This window comes from Manis javanica, chromosome 15 (genome assembly GCF_040802235.1).
Source record: "Manis javanica isolate MJ-LG chromosome 15, MJ_LKY, whole genome shotgun sequence".
NCBI lineage: Eukaryota > Metazoa > Chordata > Mammalia > Pholidota > Manidae > Manis > Manis javanica.
The window spans coordinates 20,841,093-20,859,593 of record NC_133170.1 but is presented as its reverse complement, the minus strand read 5'-3'; the positions used below and the strand labels follow the sequence as shown (position 1 = coordinate 20,859,593).

Below are 18,501 nucleotides of genomic sequence, written 5' to 3'. Positions count from 1 at the left end.
ATCTGCCACTCCCCCTGGCAGCATGTATAGTCCACGTCGTGACGACAATAGTGAGTGCCCCTATAAACCAGGACCTGTTCTTGGTGCTTGGCATACAGCATTTCACTTGAATCTCACATGAACACACTAGAAGGCAGGAATCAGTATTGTTTGCTGGTGAAGGAACCGAGGTTCAAGTAACTTGACTAAAGTGGTTTGGCTGGTAAGGCGGAGCCCTGGGATGCAGAACTGCCCACCTCCAGCACGGGCTCTCAACTCCCACGCTGCGCTGCCTCAGGATGGGCGCCACACTGTGGGCTGCCTGTTCTTGTGAACTAGTGTCGAATCAGGGCTTGTCTAACCACCTTGCACACTGCATGGTTCTCCACAGCGGACACTGAATCTTCATTTTTACTGACAGTCTTCACCTTCTGTCATCCTAGATCATATGGGAACCCCAAAAGCAGTACTTGTCTACACCGTGTCCAAACTACTGCTTGGCTCTCAGAGGAAGAAAACGACAGAGGAAATAGCAGGCATCCTAGTGGCAAGCAGATCACTAAGGTAAGGCAGCACAGGAAGACCACTTCTGCATGTTACAAGACAGAAATAAGAAGCTACGCAAAGAATGCTGACAGCACATTGTTTAAATGGGGTTGTGGGGGCAGCAGAACTGCTTCAGTGAAGAAGCTGATGTGGTTCACCCCTGAACATACCTGCTTCAGTTCTGGCTTAGTAACTACTCAACATGGGTAGTTCTATCACATGTTCCATGTAGTTAAGTATGAAACAGAAGGCCCTATTTGAAATTTTAAGTGATATGGGAAAAAAAACAATAAAGAACTTCTATCTTTCACACAGTAACTAGAGATTCTTTCTCAAACCCCACTCAGTTCAGATGTGCACTGGGCTTCAGCAAACTACTTTACATATAATAAGCTCTTCCTAGTCCACCTCTAGTACAAAGACTACAGGATGAAAGAATAGATTGTGAGAACAACACAGTTGTGAGGGAAAAGGAAAATTTAAGTATTCTTTTCACTACCAATGACTTCTATGATCTTTTATAGAAAAGCCATGTCTTTTAAACATAAGGACAAATTAATACATGCTGAGAGCATTGGCCTGCACTGTCCAATATGGTAGCCACAAGCCACACGTGGTTACTGAACACCTGAAATGTGGCTAGTCCCACACTGAGATGCATGCACCAGATTTCAAACACTTGGTACCAACAAAATGTAAAATATCAGTAATTTTTGATATTGATTACACATTGAAATGATATTTTAGATACATTGTGATAAAATATATATTATTAGAATTAATTTCACCTGGTTCTTTTTACTTTTAATAAGGCTATTGGAACATTTTAAATTATGTATATAGCTTCTTACATTGTATTTCTAATGGATAGTGATGGTATCAAATAGGCTGTGGAAAAAGTAGAGAAAAATTTCAGTTGTGATTCAGTATACTGTTAAGATTTGTTAGGGTTCATAACTGTTACAAAGAGTTCTGTTTTCCAGATGATGGTTATTTCTGGTGTTATATAAACACAGGATTTAAGGCCAGAGTAGCTTAGCTGTGAGTATGATCTTTGCCACTGACCAGCTTTGAAGTCAAAGACTTCCTAGCCACAAAATCTTGGGTAAGTGACTTAACAACTCAGGGCCAACATACCTCCTAGTCCTATTATGAGGGTTAAATGTAATAATATAAAGAGCCTAGCATTTCAAATGGTAAAATTATGATTCTCTCAATAAAATTTCTGTGATCTGCTTTTAACACATTTTGGTGGCATTTAATTTAAAAAAACAACAACAAAATTAGTGGCCTGTTGTCATTTTTAAAGATTTCAGCTTCTAAATTTTAATAAAAAGGAATGTATTGAGATAGAGCAGGGGCATAGGACGAGAATCATGATTAATTTTTCCTGCCTATGATGAGAAAGGTCGAGATATAAATAATATAGTAAGAACAGAAGGGACTCCATCTTAAGGCTAAGATTCTATTTAAAAACCAGGGAGTTAGGAGGTAAGATTCCTAACATACTTTATGGTAATGAGCTAACAATCAACCCTATCTAAAGGCAGGGAGAACAGCTCTATAAACAGTGTGTTTCCACTGCTTGAGGGTCACCACTGTCTTGGAGAACAGTGTCAATAAATTCCTTGGGTTAAGCTTATCTTACAGAAGAGTATCTAGAGGACTATGGATGATGACATAATGTCTCTCGTCGGAGACAGACATCATGAGACCACAGGTCAAGCCTATGCCCCCAGGCCCTTTGCCCCCTCCTTGAAATTCTTAAAAGACAGAAGCCTAAGCCTTATTTAGGCACACCTCTTCTTTAAGGCTGCCCGCACTCCACCTTCTTTGAGTGTGTATTTTGCCTTTAATGAAGCTTTCTTGCTGCTCAACTTAATGCATTTTATCTCTGCGTTCCTCCAGTGTTAAGCATCTTTGTTACTTCACTATTTCTTCCCACTTTCTAGACTTAAGCACTAGTTTTCACTCTCTCTGTTCTATTCCAGACAAGTAGGGAAGGGCTTGGGCTTGCAAGTTCCCATCACCTGGGTGACCTGGAAGAGACTGCAGAGACTGCAGCTGTACAATCATGCTCTTTAGGAGCCTGCACCAAAATCTTTCTTTGCTATAGGGAAGTTCTCAGAACATAATCTCACTCCATCCAATGCTTTGCGGTTCCCCCTAAACCTGGGGTGGGAGGGGCTTAGTTCCTACACTGTGCAGATTCAAGTGGACACTGGATGCCAGGTGACCCTGGCTTCAGGAATTGGCAAGGGATTTGCCCTGTGCTGAGCAGGAGTTCAATGAACTTTCCTTTCCTCATCCTGTTCTTCCCTGCTCTCTACTGCCTGCACAGCTGCTGCCATTCAGAGCAGCAACCCTGCTTCTAATGCTGGGTGATGCTGGGAATTCATTTAACATTTCTGAATGTCAATTTCCTCATTTGTTGCTCTAAAATCCTCTTCAGCGCTCAGACTCTCCCCACAATGAATGTGAAGGTTAAGTATAAATTTCTACTCCCATGTGCAAGGCACTCACTTCTCACCACTCCCTCACTTACACATTTTATAGAAGCTTCTGACAGTCTTTTGCAACTCCCTGCCCAAGCTTCTTTCCCCATGAACTCATTCTTCCCCCACTACCATCTCCCCTCAATGCATCTGTGTGTGTATTCTGTGTAGCCAACATTTAGAAGCCAATTAAAAGTAGAAAACTAGCCTTTCCCCCTTCCTCAACTCCAGGTTCCAGGTTAACTGCTCTCCCCTTACAGGTACTCACAGGGTTGTTAACTGACATTTGTTAAAACTGAAAAAGTATAGATACAGCAAAATGAATGTGCCATTTATTTAATGTCAGAAGTAAAAAATGATCTGTAACACAATTACATGTAACATCACCTGTTGCCTGGTGAAGTTTTACTGGGGGTAATTCTGAATAAGGTCCTTAATTAATCAGTTTTTTTATTTCATTTTATTTTCTGATCTGAGGATTAAATAAAGCATCTCCAGCTTTGCCCCAGGGATTCATGTGACTTTAGGAAATTAATTTGACTTTCTGTGACATAGTTTGCTTATCTCTAAAAGAGAACTAATAATAATCACATGCTCAAAGGCACTATGACCCTACCAGAAAGGCTCAGTACAAGCAGAAGCTAACAAATTTCAAACACTTCACAGGAGTAGAGAAATTAACAGGGTTGAGGCACAGTTTTGAAGAGGCAAGAGTTTTGAGAACCAAAAAGACAGAGAGAGAATGCCCAGTGATAGGGTATTTTTGCTTTCCACGTGCTAAGGCAGGCCAGTCTGGAAGCTTACCTCACAGTCGGCCTGATTCTTTCAGTTACTCAAGGAGAAAATACTAAGGTACCTTCATATAGGAAAGCAGCACTTGTAAATCACCAACAGTTGGATTAAGATCTTTGACTCCTTTTTCAATGAGAGGTGATTGTGTTGCCAATGGGTTTCAGCCCCCTGCAAGCTCGCTATGAATTCCATGAGACCAAGGAAGTGACAGTAGAACGTTTCTTTGGGGTGAAAGGGTTTATTACCCAGCTTGCTCTCCGGCGGTAGGTCGAGCACTAGCGTCTTCGACTCCGCGCAGAGCACTGGGCCGAGCTCTCTATATAGCACGTATCTTATTGCCTAAAGGTGTGGAAGCAGTAGCCTAGCAACTGGCCAGTTACATCATCAGGTGGTTTAAATTCAGTGAGGATCCTGGCCATAGGAACCGCAACTTCCCCACAGTGATGTAAAAAGAGGTTTTAGACAAAAGTCACTTCTGCAAGGAGTCAGAGCACTCTTTTCTAGCATTACTGGTTAAAAGTATAGAAGCTGTGGAGGCAAACAGATCACCTGTCATAAGGCCTGTGCCATTAGATATGGCCTCAACCACCATGTTCAGTGTGGCCCATGTGCCTTCAGCAAGAACTCCTGCTTGCCTCTTTCTCAACCAGACTGCCCCAGGAAGCCCCAGACGGGGCGGCTGGCAGGGGGTACTCTCAGCCCGTGTCCTCACCATGGTTTTACGGCTTCCCACAGCCCTTCCAGCCAGCCGTCATCATAAGGTCCTTCCTCGATCCCAGCCCATCTGAGTCCCCTTATAGTATGCGGCAGTAAAGAGACACATTTCTAAATGTGAAATAATCTAGGAAGTCTTAGCCTTCCTCAGGGTGCTCAGTTAGTATTATAGAACAGTTAACACCGGAGTAAGATAAGGCTCAACTTCTGAAAAATCCTGTCCTTTTTCAGGTCTCCTGGACTTGTGAGCAACAAGCAAATATGACCACAGTGTAGTTTTCCTGTGACAATCAATAACATCCGACAAAACAGCACTCCCAAAGGCGACAAACTGCTCACTGAGGAGTCACACTGAGAACAGTGTCCCTCCTTTCTGGAAACGGGGTCCCTTTCTGGGAGCAGGGTGTGGTTGAAATGACAGTTCATGGGCAACTGCCATTTCTCCAGCTGCTAACAATAAACCCTGCAACGAAGGCTATTTTCAAAGCACCCACCTTGTTGAGGACGTCTCGCTGGCAGCCAAGATAAAGATTGGGAAGAATTCGGGTTGGCCCGATGTTGGCAACAGGTAAGCAAGGCTGAGAAATGCAGGTGGGGACAAGAGTGGACTTCCCTTCACAGAGGCCAGGGAAACATCGGGAGAACTCAGCAAACCCACCTAAGAATAAACATTTAAGAATTATGTCATGCACAAAGATAAAAATCAGTCTTCTGTTAACTACTCAAATAAAACTGCTTAAAAAGAAAATCAAATCCCACAGACACATGCGGATACCACGCACCTGTGTTCCTGTCCATAGCTGCCAACTGCTCATTCTGATGGATAACCCAGCACTGAGTCTTGGCTGGCGGGGCCATGACAGGGATACGCAAGCCCGACCAGCACCAAACATGACTCCTTTCTCTCACCTCTTTGTCTTTATGGAGCCTACATTGTATCCCTGCTCCCCACCCACCATGTGAATGCTTTTTCAAGGAACTTAGAGGATTTAAAGAAGCAAACAATTTCCATAAGAAGAAAACAAATCCTACCATTTGCAACAACATGGATGGAGCTAGAGGGTATTATGCTCAGTGAAATAAGCCAGGCGGAGAAAGACAAGTACCAAATGATTTCACTCATCTGTGGAGCATAAGAACAAAGCAAAAACTGAAGGAACAAAACAGCAGCAGAACCATAATGTTGCTCATGTAATTGTACATTAATTATACCAAAAAAAAAACAAAACAGCAGCAGACTCACAGAACCCAAGAATGGACTATTAGTTACCAAAGGGAAAGGAACTGGGGAGAGTAGGTGGGAAGGGAGGGAGAAGGGGAATGAGGGACATTAGGATTAGCACACACAATGTAGAGGGGGGGGGCATGCAGAAGGTAGCTTAGCACATAGAAGACAAGTAGTGATTCTACAGCATCTTACTACACTGCTGGACAGTGACTGTAATGGGGTATGTGGTGGGGACTTGAGAATGAGGGAATCTAGTAACCACAATGTTACTCATGTAAGTGTACATTAATGATACCAAAATAAATAAATAACTCTTTGCAAACTAAAAAAAAAAAAAGAAGCAAACAACCCAGCCAAGACAACTATGCACAGAGGCAAAATGGGGATGTAAAGAATGTGAAGTGAGGCTAGATATTATTTCTTCAAAGTAAAACTAATTAAGTTAAAAATTCTTTCTGGAAGTAACTTTAAATCGTCCTACTATACAGGTTTTTTTCCCAAAGGTATCACAAACATACCGCTAACTCCTACAAACCTTCTCTGTGTATCAAGTCCTTGGGATTCCCTGGGCAGTTAGTCAAGGTTCCCTCAACTCCCACCGATCCCTGGGGTCTCCTGTTCATTTTGCTGAGCACTACAGAGAAGTGCTGACAGACCCTAATTGCTTAGGGCACATGAAGGCTTTGTGGCAAGATTCCTGGACCTGGAAGAATTCTGTTTTTTTCCTGTCTTGTCCTTATAACGATCTGCTCTAGATCTTCACTAAGTCCCAATCTTACCATTACTTAATGAAGAGAAAGCCATAGGAAATCCATTTTTTTCTTTTCCCAAGTCCTTTGAGAAAAGGAGAAAATGAATAAGGTCTTCGCTGTGTTTTCCACTCTAAACATCTCTTGCTATCCAAATCCAAACCTAGGAACTAAATAGATTCTGCAAATTTTTTTTGATAAATCCCTTGCTATGCAAACCTTCACTACTCACTAAGTTTAAGTTCAAACTCAGGAACTGAAGAGATTTGGATCATAAGGAATACGTGTATACTTTTAATATTATTCGAATAAAAAAACAATTAGCATGGTAAGTCTTATTAGAAGACAAGGCAGCCCAACTTTTACCTCTTTAATCATAGCCTTAAACAAGACCCTAAAATCTCATTGAATATTTATCTCCATTTCCTTGAGTTATATTCTACTAGCCTTCAGAACACTTCCAGAAGCATACAAAATGTGCCTTTAATCATAGCCTTAAACAAGACCCTAAAATCTCATTGAATATTTATCTCCATTTCCTTGAGTTATATTCTACTAGCCTTCAGAACACTTCCAGAAGCATACAAAATGTGCCCTCAGAAACTGCAGAAGTGCAGAGTTGGGAGGGGAAGCGGTCGTCCCTTAAACCCCCTGTATTATGTTAGACACAGTACGGTCTGCTGGACTCCTGTGTCTACTGCCTAGGCTCAGTGTAGGCAGGTTCCACAGTGCAGCAAACCAGGATGGCAGGAAGTGGGGGACAACTAAACCAACTGCAAAATGTAAACGTGCCGCCCTCCTTGCCTCCACCCTAAGCATTTACCCTGGTTTTACTCATAACACATTTGCTTGCTAAAGTTCTTAAGGTAACCAGATGGAAAAGTCAGGTGTTCCATTACAGAAATCCCGAAATCCTCTACGGGACAGATGGACCTATACAGTTTCATGGCTTTCTTTCTTTCTTTCTTTCTTTTAAAAAATTTTTATTAAGGTATTATTGATACACACTCTTATGAAGGTTTCACATGAAAATACAATGTGGTTACTACATTCACCCATATTATCAAGTCCCCACCCATACCCCAGTGCAGTCACTGTCTATCAGTGTACCATGGCTTTATTTCTTACCATTTCCAAACATGACCTCCAGCCACACAAAATTCATTGTTATTTCACACCCATGCTGCTCTCCCATCTGGGGATACCAGCCCCGGGCATATACTTCCAGCATTCCAAGCACACATATACAAGCCCCATGATCGTGCAGCAGAGAAGGTAAGAAAGAGCACAGGCTACTTGTAGCACCTGGGCTGATGTATATTTAGGACCCAGCCTCATCCATGAGGCCTTCCTCCACCCTTGATCTGCAGCTAATTGTTCAGCTTCACCTTGACAGCATTCACTATAGACACCAAGTGAAAAAAGCACATCTGTGGTTACATTTCCCAGTGTGCTCCTGAGCACTGGTGACCCTAGGACGTTAACAGCCCAGATAATGGTTCAAAAGGTAAAAGAAATACTGCACATCCCATCTCCCAGGGGGAGTCACAGCACTCATTACCATATGAAAGGCTCCAAAAAGCATCTCCAAAGAAACTAGTTTAATTTATTTAACGCAAACAAGAGTCCCGTATGTATCTGACCATGGTATTCCTCCTCCCATTTCCTGCCCTAAAGTCTGTTAGTAGCTAGTGGACCTCACACACAAGGAAACACTCTACCAGGGACACTGCAGCCGCTGAAATGGAGTTGGTTAGAACTCCTACACCTCCAAGTATAACCCACTGACAATCGCAAAAAAGAGGGCAGCCAATACCGGCACATGAGTATGAAGGTCACTCTTTGGGATTTATAATTTTGTTTCCATTAGTGCTTTGTTCCTTTTCTAACTGGATAATACCATTATTTAAGTTGAGGTTTTTTTCCCCCCAAAGTAGTTCCTGTAACAATAAATGTTAGAGTCTTACCATTCTTTGCCTACCTTAGACCTACCCAACACAGTAACTAAACATAAACTATTTTAATTATATTCTATTGTATGAGCTTAAAATTTAAGTTTCTATTAATTTTCCTGCTTCTGGAGTTTCTCTAAAGAACTGTTCTAATACTATTTTTCTCAGCTGGCTCCAAAACAGTCCATGGGCTGGTCTCATTTAAACTCAACAATACTCTAGAGTAGATGTTTCAGAGAAAAGAGAAAAACCAGACAACCCAGGGGAACACCACTTGAATTCTGAAAGGAAAGGAGCGACACATAGCAGCAATTCACCAGAGAGTTCCGCTTTATTAGGGAAAGGTGCTGGGTTATATAGGAAGGGGCATGAATTGATTGAGGTGTCACTTCTATGGGGCTGTTGGCTGTTGGCTAGGTGCTGGGATTGGGAAGGGAGCGAGAGGTGATTGGGCTTCAGGTGGCGCCGGCGGGAACTGAGGACCCTGAAGAGAAGCCAGAAGTTTGCCATCTTACTGGTGGGGGCCCTTCATTCCTCCCTTTCTCTTCTATGGGGTTGTGGACGTTGCTTTCTCTCTGGCTGCTTCTTGCTGAACAGGGGCGGAGAAGGGAGTGAGGGCTTGAGGATTGGGAGGAAAGGGTTGATAGGACTCCTCACAGTAAGGATGAGTAGATGTGGACTTCTTCAGGTTTGGAAATCAATGAAGGTTCCCTGTAACCATAGGTTGGCCAAGAGGATATGGGTGTCAGGAGCCAGGCGTCTGCGGCTATTGTTTCCAGGAACAGTTTCTAGTGGAGAGAGGGGTCCATCTCAGCGTGTGGTGAGGAGGTCACGTGAGGGTGAGGGATCTTCTGTGGCCAGAAGCTGGTAGTTCCTGAGTAAAAGCTGGTTGAAAGCTTGATTAGAGATTTTTCTGACTTGGGATTTGATGAACTTTATTATACAGGGTAAGAAGAGACAGGCGAGAAGAATGATTATTATGGGGCTTGCAATGGGCTAGAGCCAGGTGAGGAGGGGGTTTGTTAGTATTGAAGAGAATGGGTTGGAATTGGAAGCAGAGTAGAGGCTGGAGGCAAGGTCGGTGAGTTTGGTAATGTCAGTTTCTACAATGCCGGATTCGTTGATGTAATAGCAGCACTCTTCCCGAAGGAAGACGCAGGTGCTGCCCTTCTTGGCTGTAAGCAGATCTAGGGCCCGCCGGTTTTGAAGGGTGACCTTAGCTAGCGAAGTGACCTGTCTTTGGAGAAAGGCTAGGGAATCGGCAGTGGCTCCCTCAAGTGTGGCGTTGAGATCTCTAACTGCCCATAGAGAGTGACCCACGGCTTCTCCCGAAAACCCTGCCCCAATGGCTGAGGTGATCAAAGAGCTACTGACCATGATGGGAAGGAAAGCAGCTCGTTTTTTTCGTGAGGGCAAGGGAGGTTGGAGCTCAAGGAATTCTGCCATGCTGTAAAGTGTTAACTGTGGGATTAGGGTGACGAGAATGCAGGGTGTATAGGAGTTGAGAGGCAGTGAGTTGAAAAGACTGCCATTACACTAAAAGAAGTGTCCCGGTTGCGTTAAACTCTTAGAGCCGGAGGTAGGGGTGTAGATAGAGAGGCAGTGAAGTGCGCTGGAGGGGGGTGGAGTTGGGCCTACACAGTGGTGGATGGTGAGATTATCTGCATATTCTGGTTCCCATAGGGGTATGCCTGCCAGAGGGCAGAGGGGTTGTCTTTCCGCATGGAAGGAGTAGTTGGAAATATTAAGGGGCACGGCGGCCAGCAGTGGGCACTGTAGTGATGCACACAAGAAACAATTGGTGGTGTTAAGGGTGTGGTTGAGAAAGATGGTGGTGTCCTGAATGAGCTGTAAGGAAGAGTAGGAGAAATGAGAAGAGGGGCGGGGATAAGAAGATGAAGAGGCGCCGTCAAGAGGTTGGATAATGACTTTTTCGGAATGTCTGCTATCTGATGCAACTTGAGAGATCTGGGAATGAGAGGGAACATACTTTTGAGAGATATGAAGGGTACCGTGGGGGGTCAAGGAACCACCCGTAGTAAACTGAGGCTGTGACTCTGGCGGCCCATCGAGAGTCCCAGGGATCTGGGATTGATAAGGAGAATGAGCCGTTGGGATATTTCATGAAACGGTTGGAGGAGTAATACTGTGGGTACTGGAAGTTACCCATGTAGTGAATGGCGCAAGACCAGTAGGGACATCTCCTGTAGGTGTCTGGCTATCGCCTGCAATAGGCTTGTTTTTGGTCATAGAGGAAGCAGAGGTAGGGAGAATAAGGGTAGCTGCTAGTGAACACTTCAGTGGAGGGAGGAAAGTGGAGGTATAAAAAGGCTCAGAGCAGCTTTTCAGAGGGCAGTCTGGTGTGGCAATGAGGGCAGTAACTTTTGTTTGATGCTGTGTGTTAAGTCTGTCTGACTTTGAATCGCCATACAAAGGAGGCTGGGGTGGTGGGGAAGACAATAGGAATGAGGAAAAAAGCAAGAGAGCAGTAAAGGAGGAAAAAGTCATGATTAGGGTATGGATGGCAAAGGGGCTGAATGGGATTTTGGAGGAAAGAGGACAGTAAGGTCAGGAGTCTGGAGGGAGGGAGAGTCTATAAACTTTTGTAGGTTAAGAGATCTTTTAGGTGATGTGGGGACAGAATGGTAAGGGGCACCCTGAATGTCAGTTTATGAGCTGCCTTCTGCAAGAGCTGTCTAGCGGCTAATGCTCGTAGGCAGGGGGCCTATCCCCGAACTGTGGGGTCTAATTGCTTGGAGAGAGAAGCTACTGGGGCAAAGGATGGGCCATAATATTGGCCTAGGACTCCTAGAGCCTAACTGGACCTCTCATGAATGTATAATGAGAAGGGCTTCGACAAATCAGGAAGATGGAGAGCTGGGGCTTCCACAAGGGCTTGACAGAGCTTAATGAAGGAGTGTCGGGGTGAGGAGGATAATGGTTTTTTAGGGGGGGCTCTTGCTGAGGTCGTATAGGGGTCTTGCCAACAGGGAGCAGGGAGAAGTTAGGGATCTACGTTCTAAAATATCTAGCCAGGCTTAGAAAGGGCCTAGAAAGGAAAGGATTTCTGTCTTGGTTTTGGGAATGGGCAGGTCAGAGAGGAGCCATTTTCTGTCTAAGGTAATGGACTTTCTTTGTTGAGATAGAAGGAATCTGAGGTAAGTGACAGGAGGGGAAGAGATTTGAGCTTTGACGGGGGATACTCGGTAACTTCTGGAAGCTAGAAGGTTAAGTAGGGAGGCAGTGTCAAGTTGAGACTGTTCCCACAAGAGACTGCAGAGTAGAAGATTGTTTATGTATTATAATAAGGTGGACTTGGAGTGATCATGATGAAACTGTTTGAGGTCCCGAGCTAGGACCTGTCTAAAAATATGGGGACTATCTCGGAAGCTTTGTGGCAAAACTGTCCAAGTGAGTTGTTCAGAATGTCTTGTGTATGGGTCCGTCCAGGTGAAGATGAAAAAATCTTGGGAGCAGGGGTCTAGAGGGATAGAAAAATGGGTCCTTGAGATTTAGGACTGAGAAGTGGGATGCGGAGGCAGGGATCTGCGATAAAAGTCTGTATGGATTTGGAACTAAGGGATGGATAGGGACAACGGCCATGTTGATGAGGTGAAGGTCTTGGACAAGGCGGAAAGATCCGTTGGTTTTTTTAACAGCTAATATGGGGGTATTAAATGGGGAGTGAGTGGGTCTGAGGTAGTTTTTGTTTAAGAGATCTTGAATGATGGGTTGGAGGCCTATGAGGGCTGAAGTGGTTAGGGGGTATTGGGCCTGACAGATATACTGAGAGGGGTCACATAATTTGATAGAGGCAGGGGGACATAGGGCCACGGAGGGGCTTGCAATGTCCCAAACTTTGGGATTTACAGGGTGTATAAGGGCAGAACTGGAGCTTTCATTGGGTAGAGGGGGGTCATCAGCTATGAGGGCTATCAGAAAGGGAGTACTGGGGGCTGTGGGAGTGGATATAGTTATGGAAACGTGGAGGAGGGAAAGGATGTCTCGTCCTAGTAAAGGGATGGGACACTGGGGCATAACCAGGAAGGAGTGGGAGAAAGGTATGGGATTGTCTAGGATTGTGCATAAAAGGGGGGGGTTTTAATGGGAAAATCTGTTTACCTCCTACCCCGACTATAGGAGTAATGGCAGGCATGGTAGGGCCCCGGTATTCTCGCAAGACTGAGAAGGTGGCTCCTGTATCTAGGAGGAAGGAGATGGGGCGACCATCTACTGTTAAAGTAACCCTGGGCTCCTGTTTGGTGATGGAAATGGTTGGGCGAGAAGCCCCCGGGCCCCGTTGATCTTCTTCTGCCAGCCCCACTACGGCGGGCTTAGGATGGGGGTTGTTCGTCCAGCCTCCCCTTCGGGTGGTTGGGCAATCAGACCCCCAGTGGCCCTTTTTGTGGCATCTGGGGCATGGGATGGTAGAAGATCTGGGGGAGGGGCACGCCCTTGACCAATGTCCCTCTTTTCCACACTTGAAACAAGCTCTTGGTGGGGGCTTGTTTGTAGAGGGGCGCCCAGGTTGTGGTTTTATCAGCTGGGCCAACATCTGGAAATTGGCCTGATCAGCCTTTAGTTTACGGCGTTCTTTCTCCTCCTCCCGGTTATGGAAGACTTTAAAGGCCACTGTTAGGATCTCAGTCTGTGGGGTAGTGGGACCCTGTTCTAACTTTTTGAGTTTAGCTTTAATGTCGGGGTAGCTTTGAGTTAGGAAGTATGTCATAAGGGCCTGTCTACCTTCAGGTGTTTCTGGATCTAGGCTGGTATACTGTAATAGGGCTTGAGTGAGTCTGTCTAAGACCTCAGAGGGCGTTTCATCTCTCTTTTGAATTATGTCTTGGAGCTTTTGAAAATTGACTACTTTACGAGCTGCCTTTTTCAGACCTGCTATTAAGCAGGAGGCAAAAATATCTCGAGAGCGGAGACCTACGGCGGTGTTATAATTCCAGTGTGGGTCTTGTTCGGGGACAGCAGTGGGGCCAGGGGGATAGGTGGGGTCAGTCCTGTGGGTTTTGGTAGCGTGCATTTGGGCGAAGTCCCAAACTCGTCTACGCTCTTCAGGGAGGAGAGTATTGGCCAGGAGCATGAAAATGTCATGATGCATGAGGCTGTAAGACTGGAGGGTCTATTGAAACTCCCTGATGTATGTCGTGGGATCAGTGGAAAAGGAACTTAGGCATTTCTCTAGTTGGGCTAAATCTCCTAAATGCTTTTGGATCTTGCTACCTCCAGGAGGGGGGCGATAATTTTGGGAGGTTCTCGGGACTAAGTCTGAGGGGGACTGAAGGGTTCTGGCTCAGTCTGTGGGGGAGTGACGTGGTCTAGCTGCGCCTATTCAAGCAGGTCCTGAAGTGCGGAAGGGGGGCAAAGAAAATAAAGATAGAATCAGACTTACGTGTTGCCAGCCTGCAGCCCAGCTGCTTGCCTCTGCTGCTCTAGTTGGGCTTGAACTCATGACTCTGAGGTTAAGAGTCCCATGCTCTACTAACTGAGCTACAGCAGGGCTCCAGTTAACTGCTTATGGAATGCGTTGTTCTCTATTCCTGCCACATCGGCAAGTGGGGGAAGGGCATAGCTAGAAGCAGGGGCGGTGTTTTTACACATCTTCAACGTCTCCCTATTTTCAGAGTGAGGAGTCTTGGCTAATCTTCGAGGACAAGATATGTTTTGTGGACAGATAACTTCTAAGGACTGCACCGGTTGTTCTCTAGCTTGTGCTTTCTCATGCTGCGTTCAGACATGGGGGAAGGTGCTTTCCCATTCTCCCTACAAACATGTGAGAAGACAAAGGCGGTCCCTAACAGGGGAGAAATAGGTGATGAGGGCAAAGACGGAGGAGGCCCCTGGGACTTAGTTAAAGGGGGTGCTGAAAGGCTCAGGCTTAATCTGCGGGGGACGAAGATGGAGGAGGTGAGATGGGGAGGAGATGGTGCGGGAGGAAGGGAGAAGGGCTGTTGTAGGAGAAGAAGGGGAAGGGAGTGAACGGGAGGCTTCTGCGGGGGCAGCGGCTTGCAGGCTAGGAGAACTTGGAAGGGGGCGGGGAGAGGAGGCGGAAAGCTTCGATATAGGGAATCTCCTTCCATTTTTTCAGGCGCTGGCAGTAGTTAAAAAGATCGCGAGTGATGTTAGGATCAAGAGTTCTCCCTGCGGGCCATTTGTTGTTATTGTCTAGGGGGTATGTCGGCCAATCTTGGAAGCAATATTTACGGAGAAGTTTTGGTTTTATATCAGGCGTCAGGGAGAGGGTAGCCAGATGCTTAAGCAGGCATTCAAGAGGTGAACTTTCAGGGAGGGATGAGGAGGCTCCCATGGCTGAAGGACAGAGGAGACAAACAGGGGAAGACGAACGGAGATCCTTGGACGGGAAGCAGACCACAAGGAGACAATGGGCATCCCCGATGATCCTTGGTGGTCTGCGGAAACTCGTATATACGAGTCGGAATTTCTTAGGAAGTGTGGGTCATCACCCAGATTTCCCTAAGAGGGCAGAGTGCCGGAGTCACGAGGTACCTAGCGCTAGGTGTTTTCGGCAAACAGAACAGATTTTGGCGGACGGAACAGAAGGAGGAGGGGGCGGGGAAAGGGAGCGTTCTCATCCGCAAAGGAGTCACCTTGTTTATGGCTGTTGGAGGGGGGGGCCTGAGAGTCTGCCGCAGCCGTGAAGGCCTGAGGCAGGGATTTATGGCTGTCGGAGGAGGGGCCTGAGGGTCTGCCGCAGCCGTGAAGGCCTGAGGCGGAGATTTATGGCTTTTGGAGGAGGGGCCTGAGGGTCCGCTGCAGCCGTGAAGGCCTGAGGCGGGGAGAGTTCCCTCCTCATCCCCGAGCGTCAGGGCCTTGCCAGACGATCACGGTCAATGGCACTGCAATAGCTCGGAGAAGAGTGGCCCACCCCGGGGAAATTTTGCTTAAAAAGTTTCAGCACTGATGGAAGGGACGGTGAATGCGTTTATGACCGTTGGAGGAGGGGCCTGAGCGTCTGCCGCAGCCGTAAAGGCTTGAGGTGGGGATTTATGGCTGTTGGAGGAGGGGCCTGAGGGTCCGCCGCAGCCGTGAAGGCCTGAGGCGGGAGAGTTCCCTCCTCATCCCCGAGCATCAGGGCCTTGCCGGACGATCACGGTCAATGGCACTGCGATAGCTCGGGGAAGAGTGGCCCACTCCGGGGGGAAAACTTACATAAAGGCCAGAGAGGAGTGGTGAGTGTGATGAGCCAGCACTGGAAAAAGAGGACGAGGGCAAGCTGCTGCTGGTGTCGGGGGGGAAGACGGGGCCCAGTTGGGGTGTCCCGTCTCCCGGGTTTCGGCACCAATGAAAGGAAAGGAGCGACACATAGCAGCAATTCACCGGAGAGTTCCGCTTTATTAGGGAAAGGTGCTGGGTTATATAGGAAGGGGCATGAATTGATTGAGGTGTCACTTCTACGGGGCTGGTGGCTGTTGGCTAGGTGCTGGGATTGGGAGGAGGGCGAGAGGTGATTGGGCTTCAGGTGGCGCCGGCGGGAACCGAGGACGCCGAAGAGAAGCCGGAAGTTTGCCATCTTACTGGTGGGGGCCCTTCAAATTCCATTTTCAACTTACAAGTAATGAGGCTTATAAATAATAGAAGTAATCAGAGAATTGCTGAACATTTACTGTGTGACAAACACTGCTCCAAATACCTCACAAGTGTTTACTTACCCTTTACAAGTACCCTATGAGATAAGTGCTATTATTATTCCCATTTTACAGATAAGAAAAGAGGTTCAGAAAGACACAGGGCAATAAGCCAGGATATGAGCCCTGGCAGTCTGGCTCTAGGGACTGTACAGTTCTCAAAATGCTCTGGATTAACTTTCTACAGTACAGGCATCTATGCTCTCTATGGGGTCCTGCCCTCACCACCCATGACCTGCCAAGTCTCAATACTAGGCTCAAAAAATGGACGTGGGCCTCTCCCAAAGTTATGGAAGAGCCTTGCTTCCCTGAAGTCAAAAACTGAAAATCTTCAACGAAGGAGAAAAAAGGAAAGGAAGTTTGACATGATCAAGAAACAAGACTCTTTAAACCACACGAAACTACTAACAAAGTTTACAGACAAACTATCTGAAGTATAAATATAGCCACCACTTTGTTCATGATCACAGTTTGCAAGATGGTGGTGAAGTTGAAGCTATGTCTTAACTTTTAGGCCATCCTCATAGAACAACTTTCAGAGGGAATACAATTCTGCAAACTGAGAGTCAGTCATTAAGTAGTATAGTGATCCTAAATCACTTTAATATGGTGTACCTCAAAAGTGAGTGTGGCTCTAGAAAATTCTAAGAGAAAAGAAATAAATGAGACAGACACTGGTATTCAGCCTCAAAACAAAACCAAAAAGCCCAACAAAACAACAATAACACACTGTAAAATATTTAAAACAAAAATAAATCTTTTTTTTTTTACAAATCTTTTCAACTAATCTCTAGCATAAATCCAAATAGCCTTAAAATATTTAAATTGGTTGAAATCAGAGTATTTAGTGTTCAGTCTGGCTTGAAACGTCCCAAACCATGGCTCCTCGTCACTTCCAGAAAACACTATCTCAGCCAAAGAATACATTTTCCCTGATCTTTATCTATGACAATGTTCCACTCTGCTGACATCCTCCTTCATTGACAGTTTTTTCCATTCACTGACCTTCCATTCATTGTTGTACTCTAGTGACCCCAGTTTCATTTCATTAATTAATAACAGATGAGAGAGACATTGCCTGACTTCTCCAAACCCTTGAAAAACTATCTGTGGCCACATCAGAGACTTAGTTTTGAAGTATGTCTGAAATGTCCCTTTTCCTCTTACAAACTAGATCTACTTAGAAAAAAAGTACATTTCGTTTATGTAAACTTTTTGTTACAAATGGCTGACAGATACAGAGAACAGTCATCTTCTCTGCCTTTGTCATAACTCTTTGCTGTCCTATAGACTCCAAGTTAGATGCCATTACAAAAAGACATAACATTAGTTCACTTATCCTTTGTTTACTGTGAAAAGCAGTACTGAGAAACTGACAAGCTTCTTGAAAGTTTTGAAATACATTTTTTAAAGTTGTTCAAGGATTTAAAGCTCACTGTTCAATTTTAGCAATTTTGTCCTAAAACAGACTTGATGTTGTTTATCATCTGGGAATGTATAAAATAGAAAGTCATATAACCTGTATGTGCATCCCTGAGATAGACATAAATTTAGGATTGGTTGTATCCAGTATTCTCCCTTATGCTAGAAGTATTTATTTTTAAGAGGAAGGAAGACATGTGTAGACACCCCTGGCCTGCAAAGAAAGGGGCTGGGCTAACTGGTGAACAGAGACACACAGACACCTTTGGCCTCTACAGATCTGGATGGACAAACAGACAAACTGCATGTTAAAATCTGTATTTCTGTCTCTTAGTCTTCCACAAATCCAACCAGGGGAATGCATGTTTATAAATGAAAACATATATATTACTTTGGACAGAGAAAATATTTGATATAGGTTAGAGGCATTTGTAGTTTATATATCATTTTATTCTAATTCAGCCAAGAAAAACTTCTTCCCTTAGAGTACCACCTTCATCATTCCAATCATAAATACCATTTTCTGTAAAAGCCAATGTAGAACCACCATTTAACATTTAATTCTTTCCTTTTTTTTAATTGAATGATCACTGATATACAATCTTATGTTGGTTTCAAATATAACAACACTGGTTCAACAGTTACCCATATTATTAAATCTTCACTCCCTCTAGTGTGGTTACTCTCACCGTAGAAAGATGTTACAGAATCATTGGCTATGTTCTCCATGCTGTACTACCATCCCTGTGACCAACTTTTATTGTAGAACCACCATTTAACTTTTGGAAAAAAAAAAATCTACCAAGTAAAACAAAATACTTATAACAACTCTACTACACAATTCCAATTAGTCACTTTTTTCTCTTCCCTCTGACCCCTGCAATCGGTTATAAATTGTGCTAGTGATGTTTAAAGAAATTTCAAGTCCCCAATTCTAAAACTGGATTCCTCGCCTTTCAGTCAAACTAG

General features: G+C 45.0%; 1 protein-coding gene across 1 annotated transcript in view; it reads right to left on the bottom strand.

Annotated features, from left to right (window-relative positions):
* DUSP16 (dual specificity phosphatase 16) overlaps positions 1-18,501 on the bottom strand; it is a 99,594-nt gene that overhangs the window by 17,328 nt on the left and 63,765 nt on the right. The window contains exon 5 of the mRNA XM_037023013.2: positions 5,021-5,184. Within this exon, the coding sequence (XP_036878908.2) occupies positions 5,021-5,184 (164 nt within the window). The remainder of the gene's footprint in view (positions 1-5,020; positions 5,185-18,501) is intronic.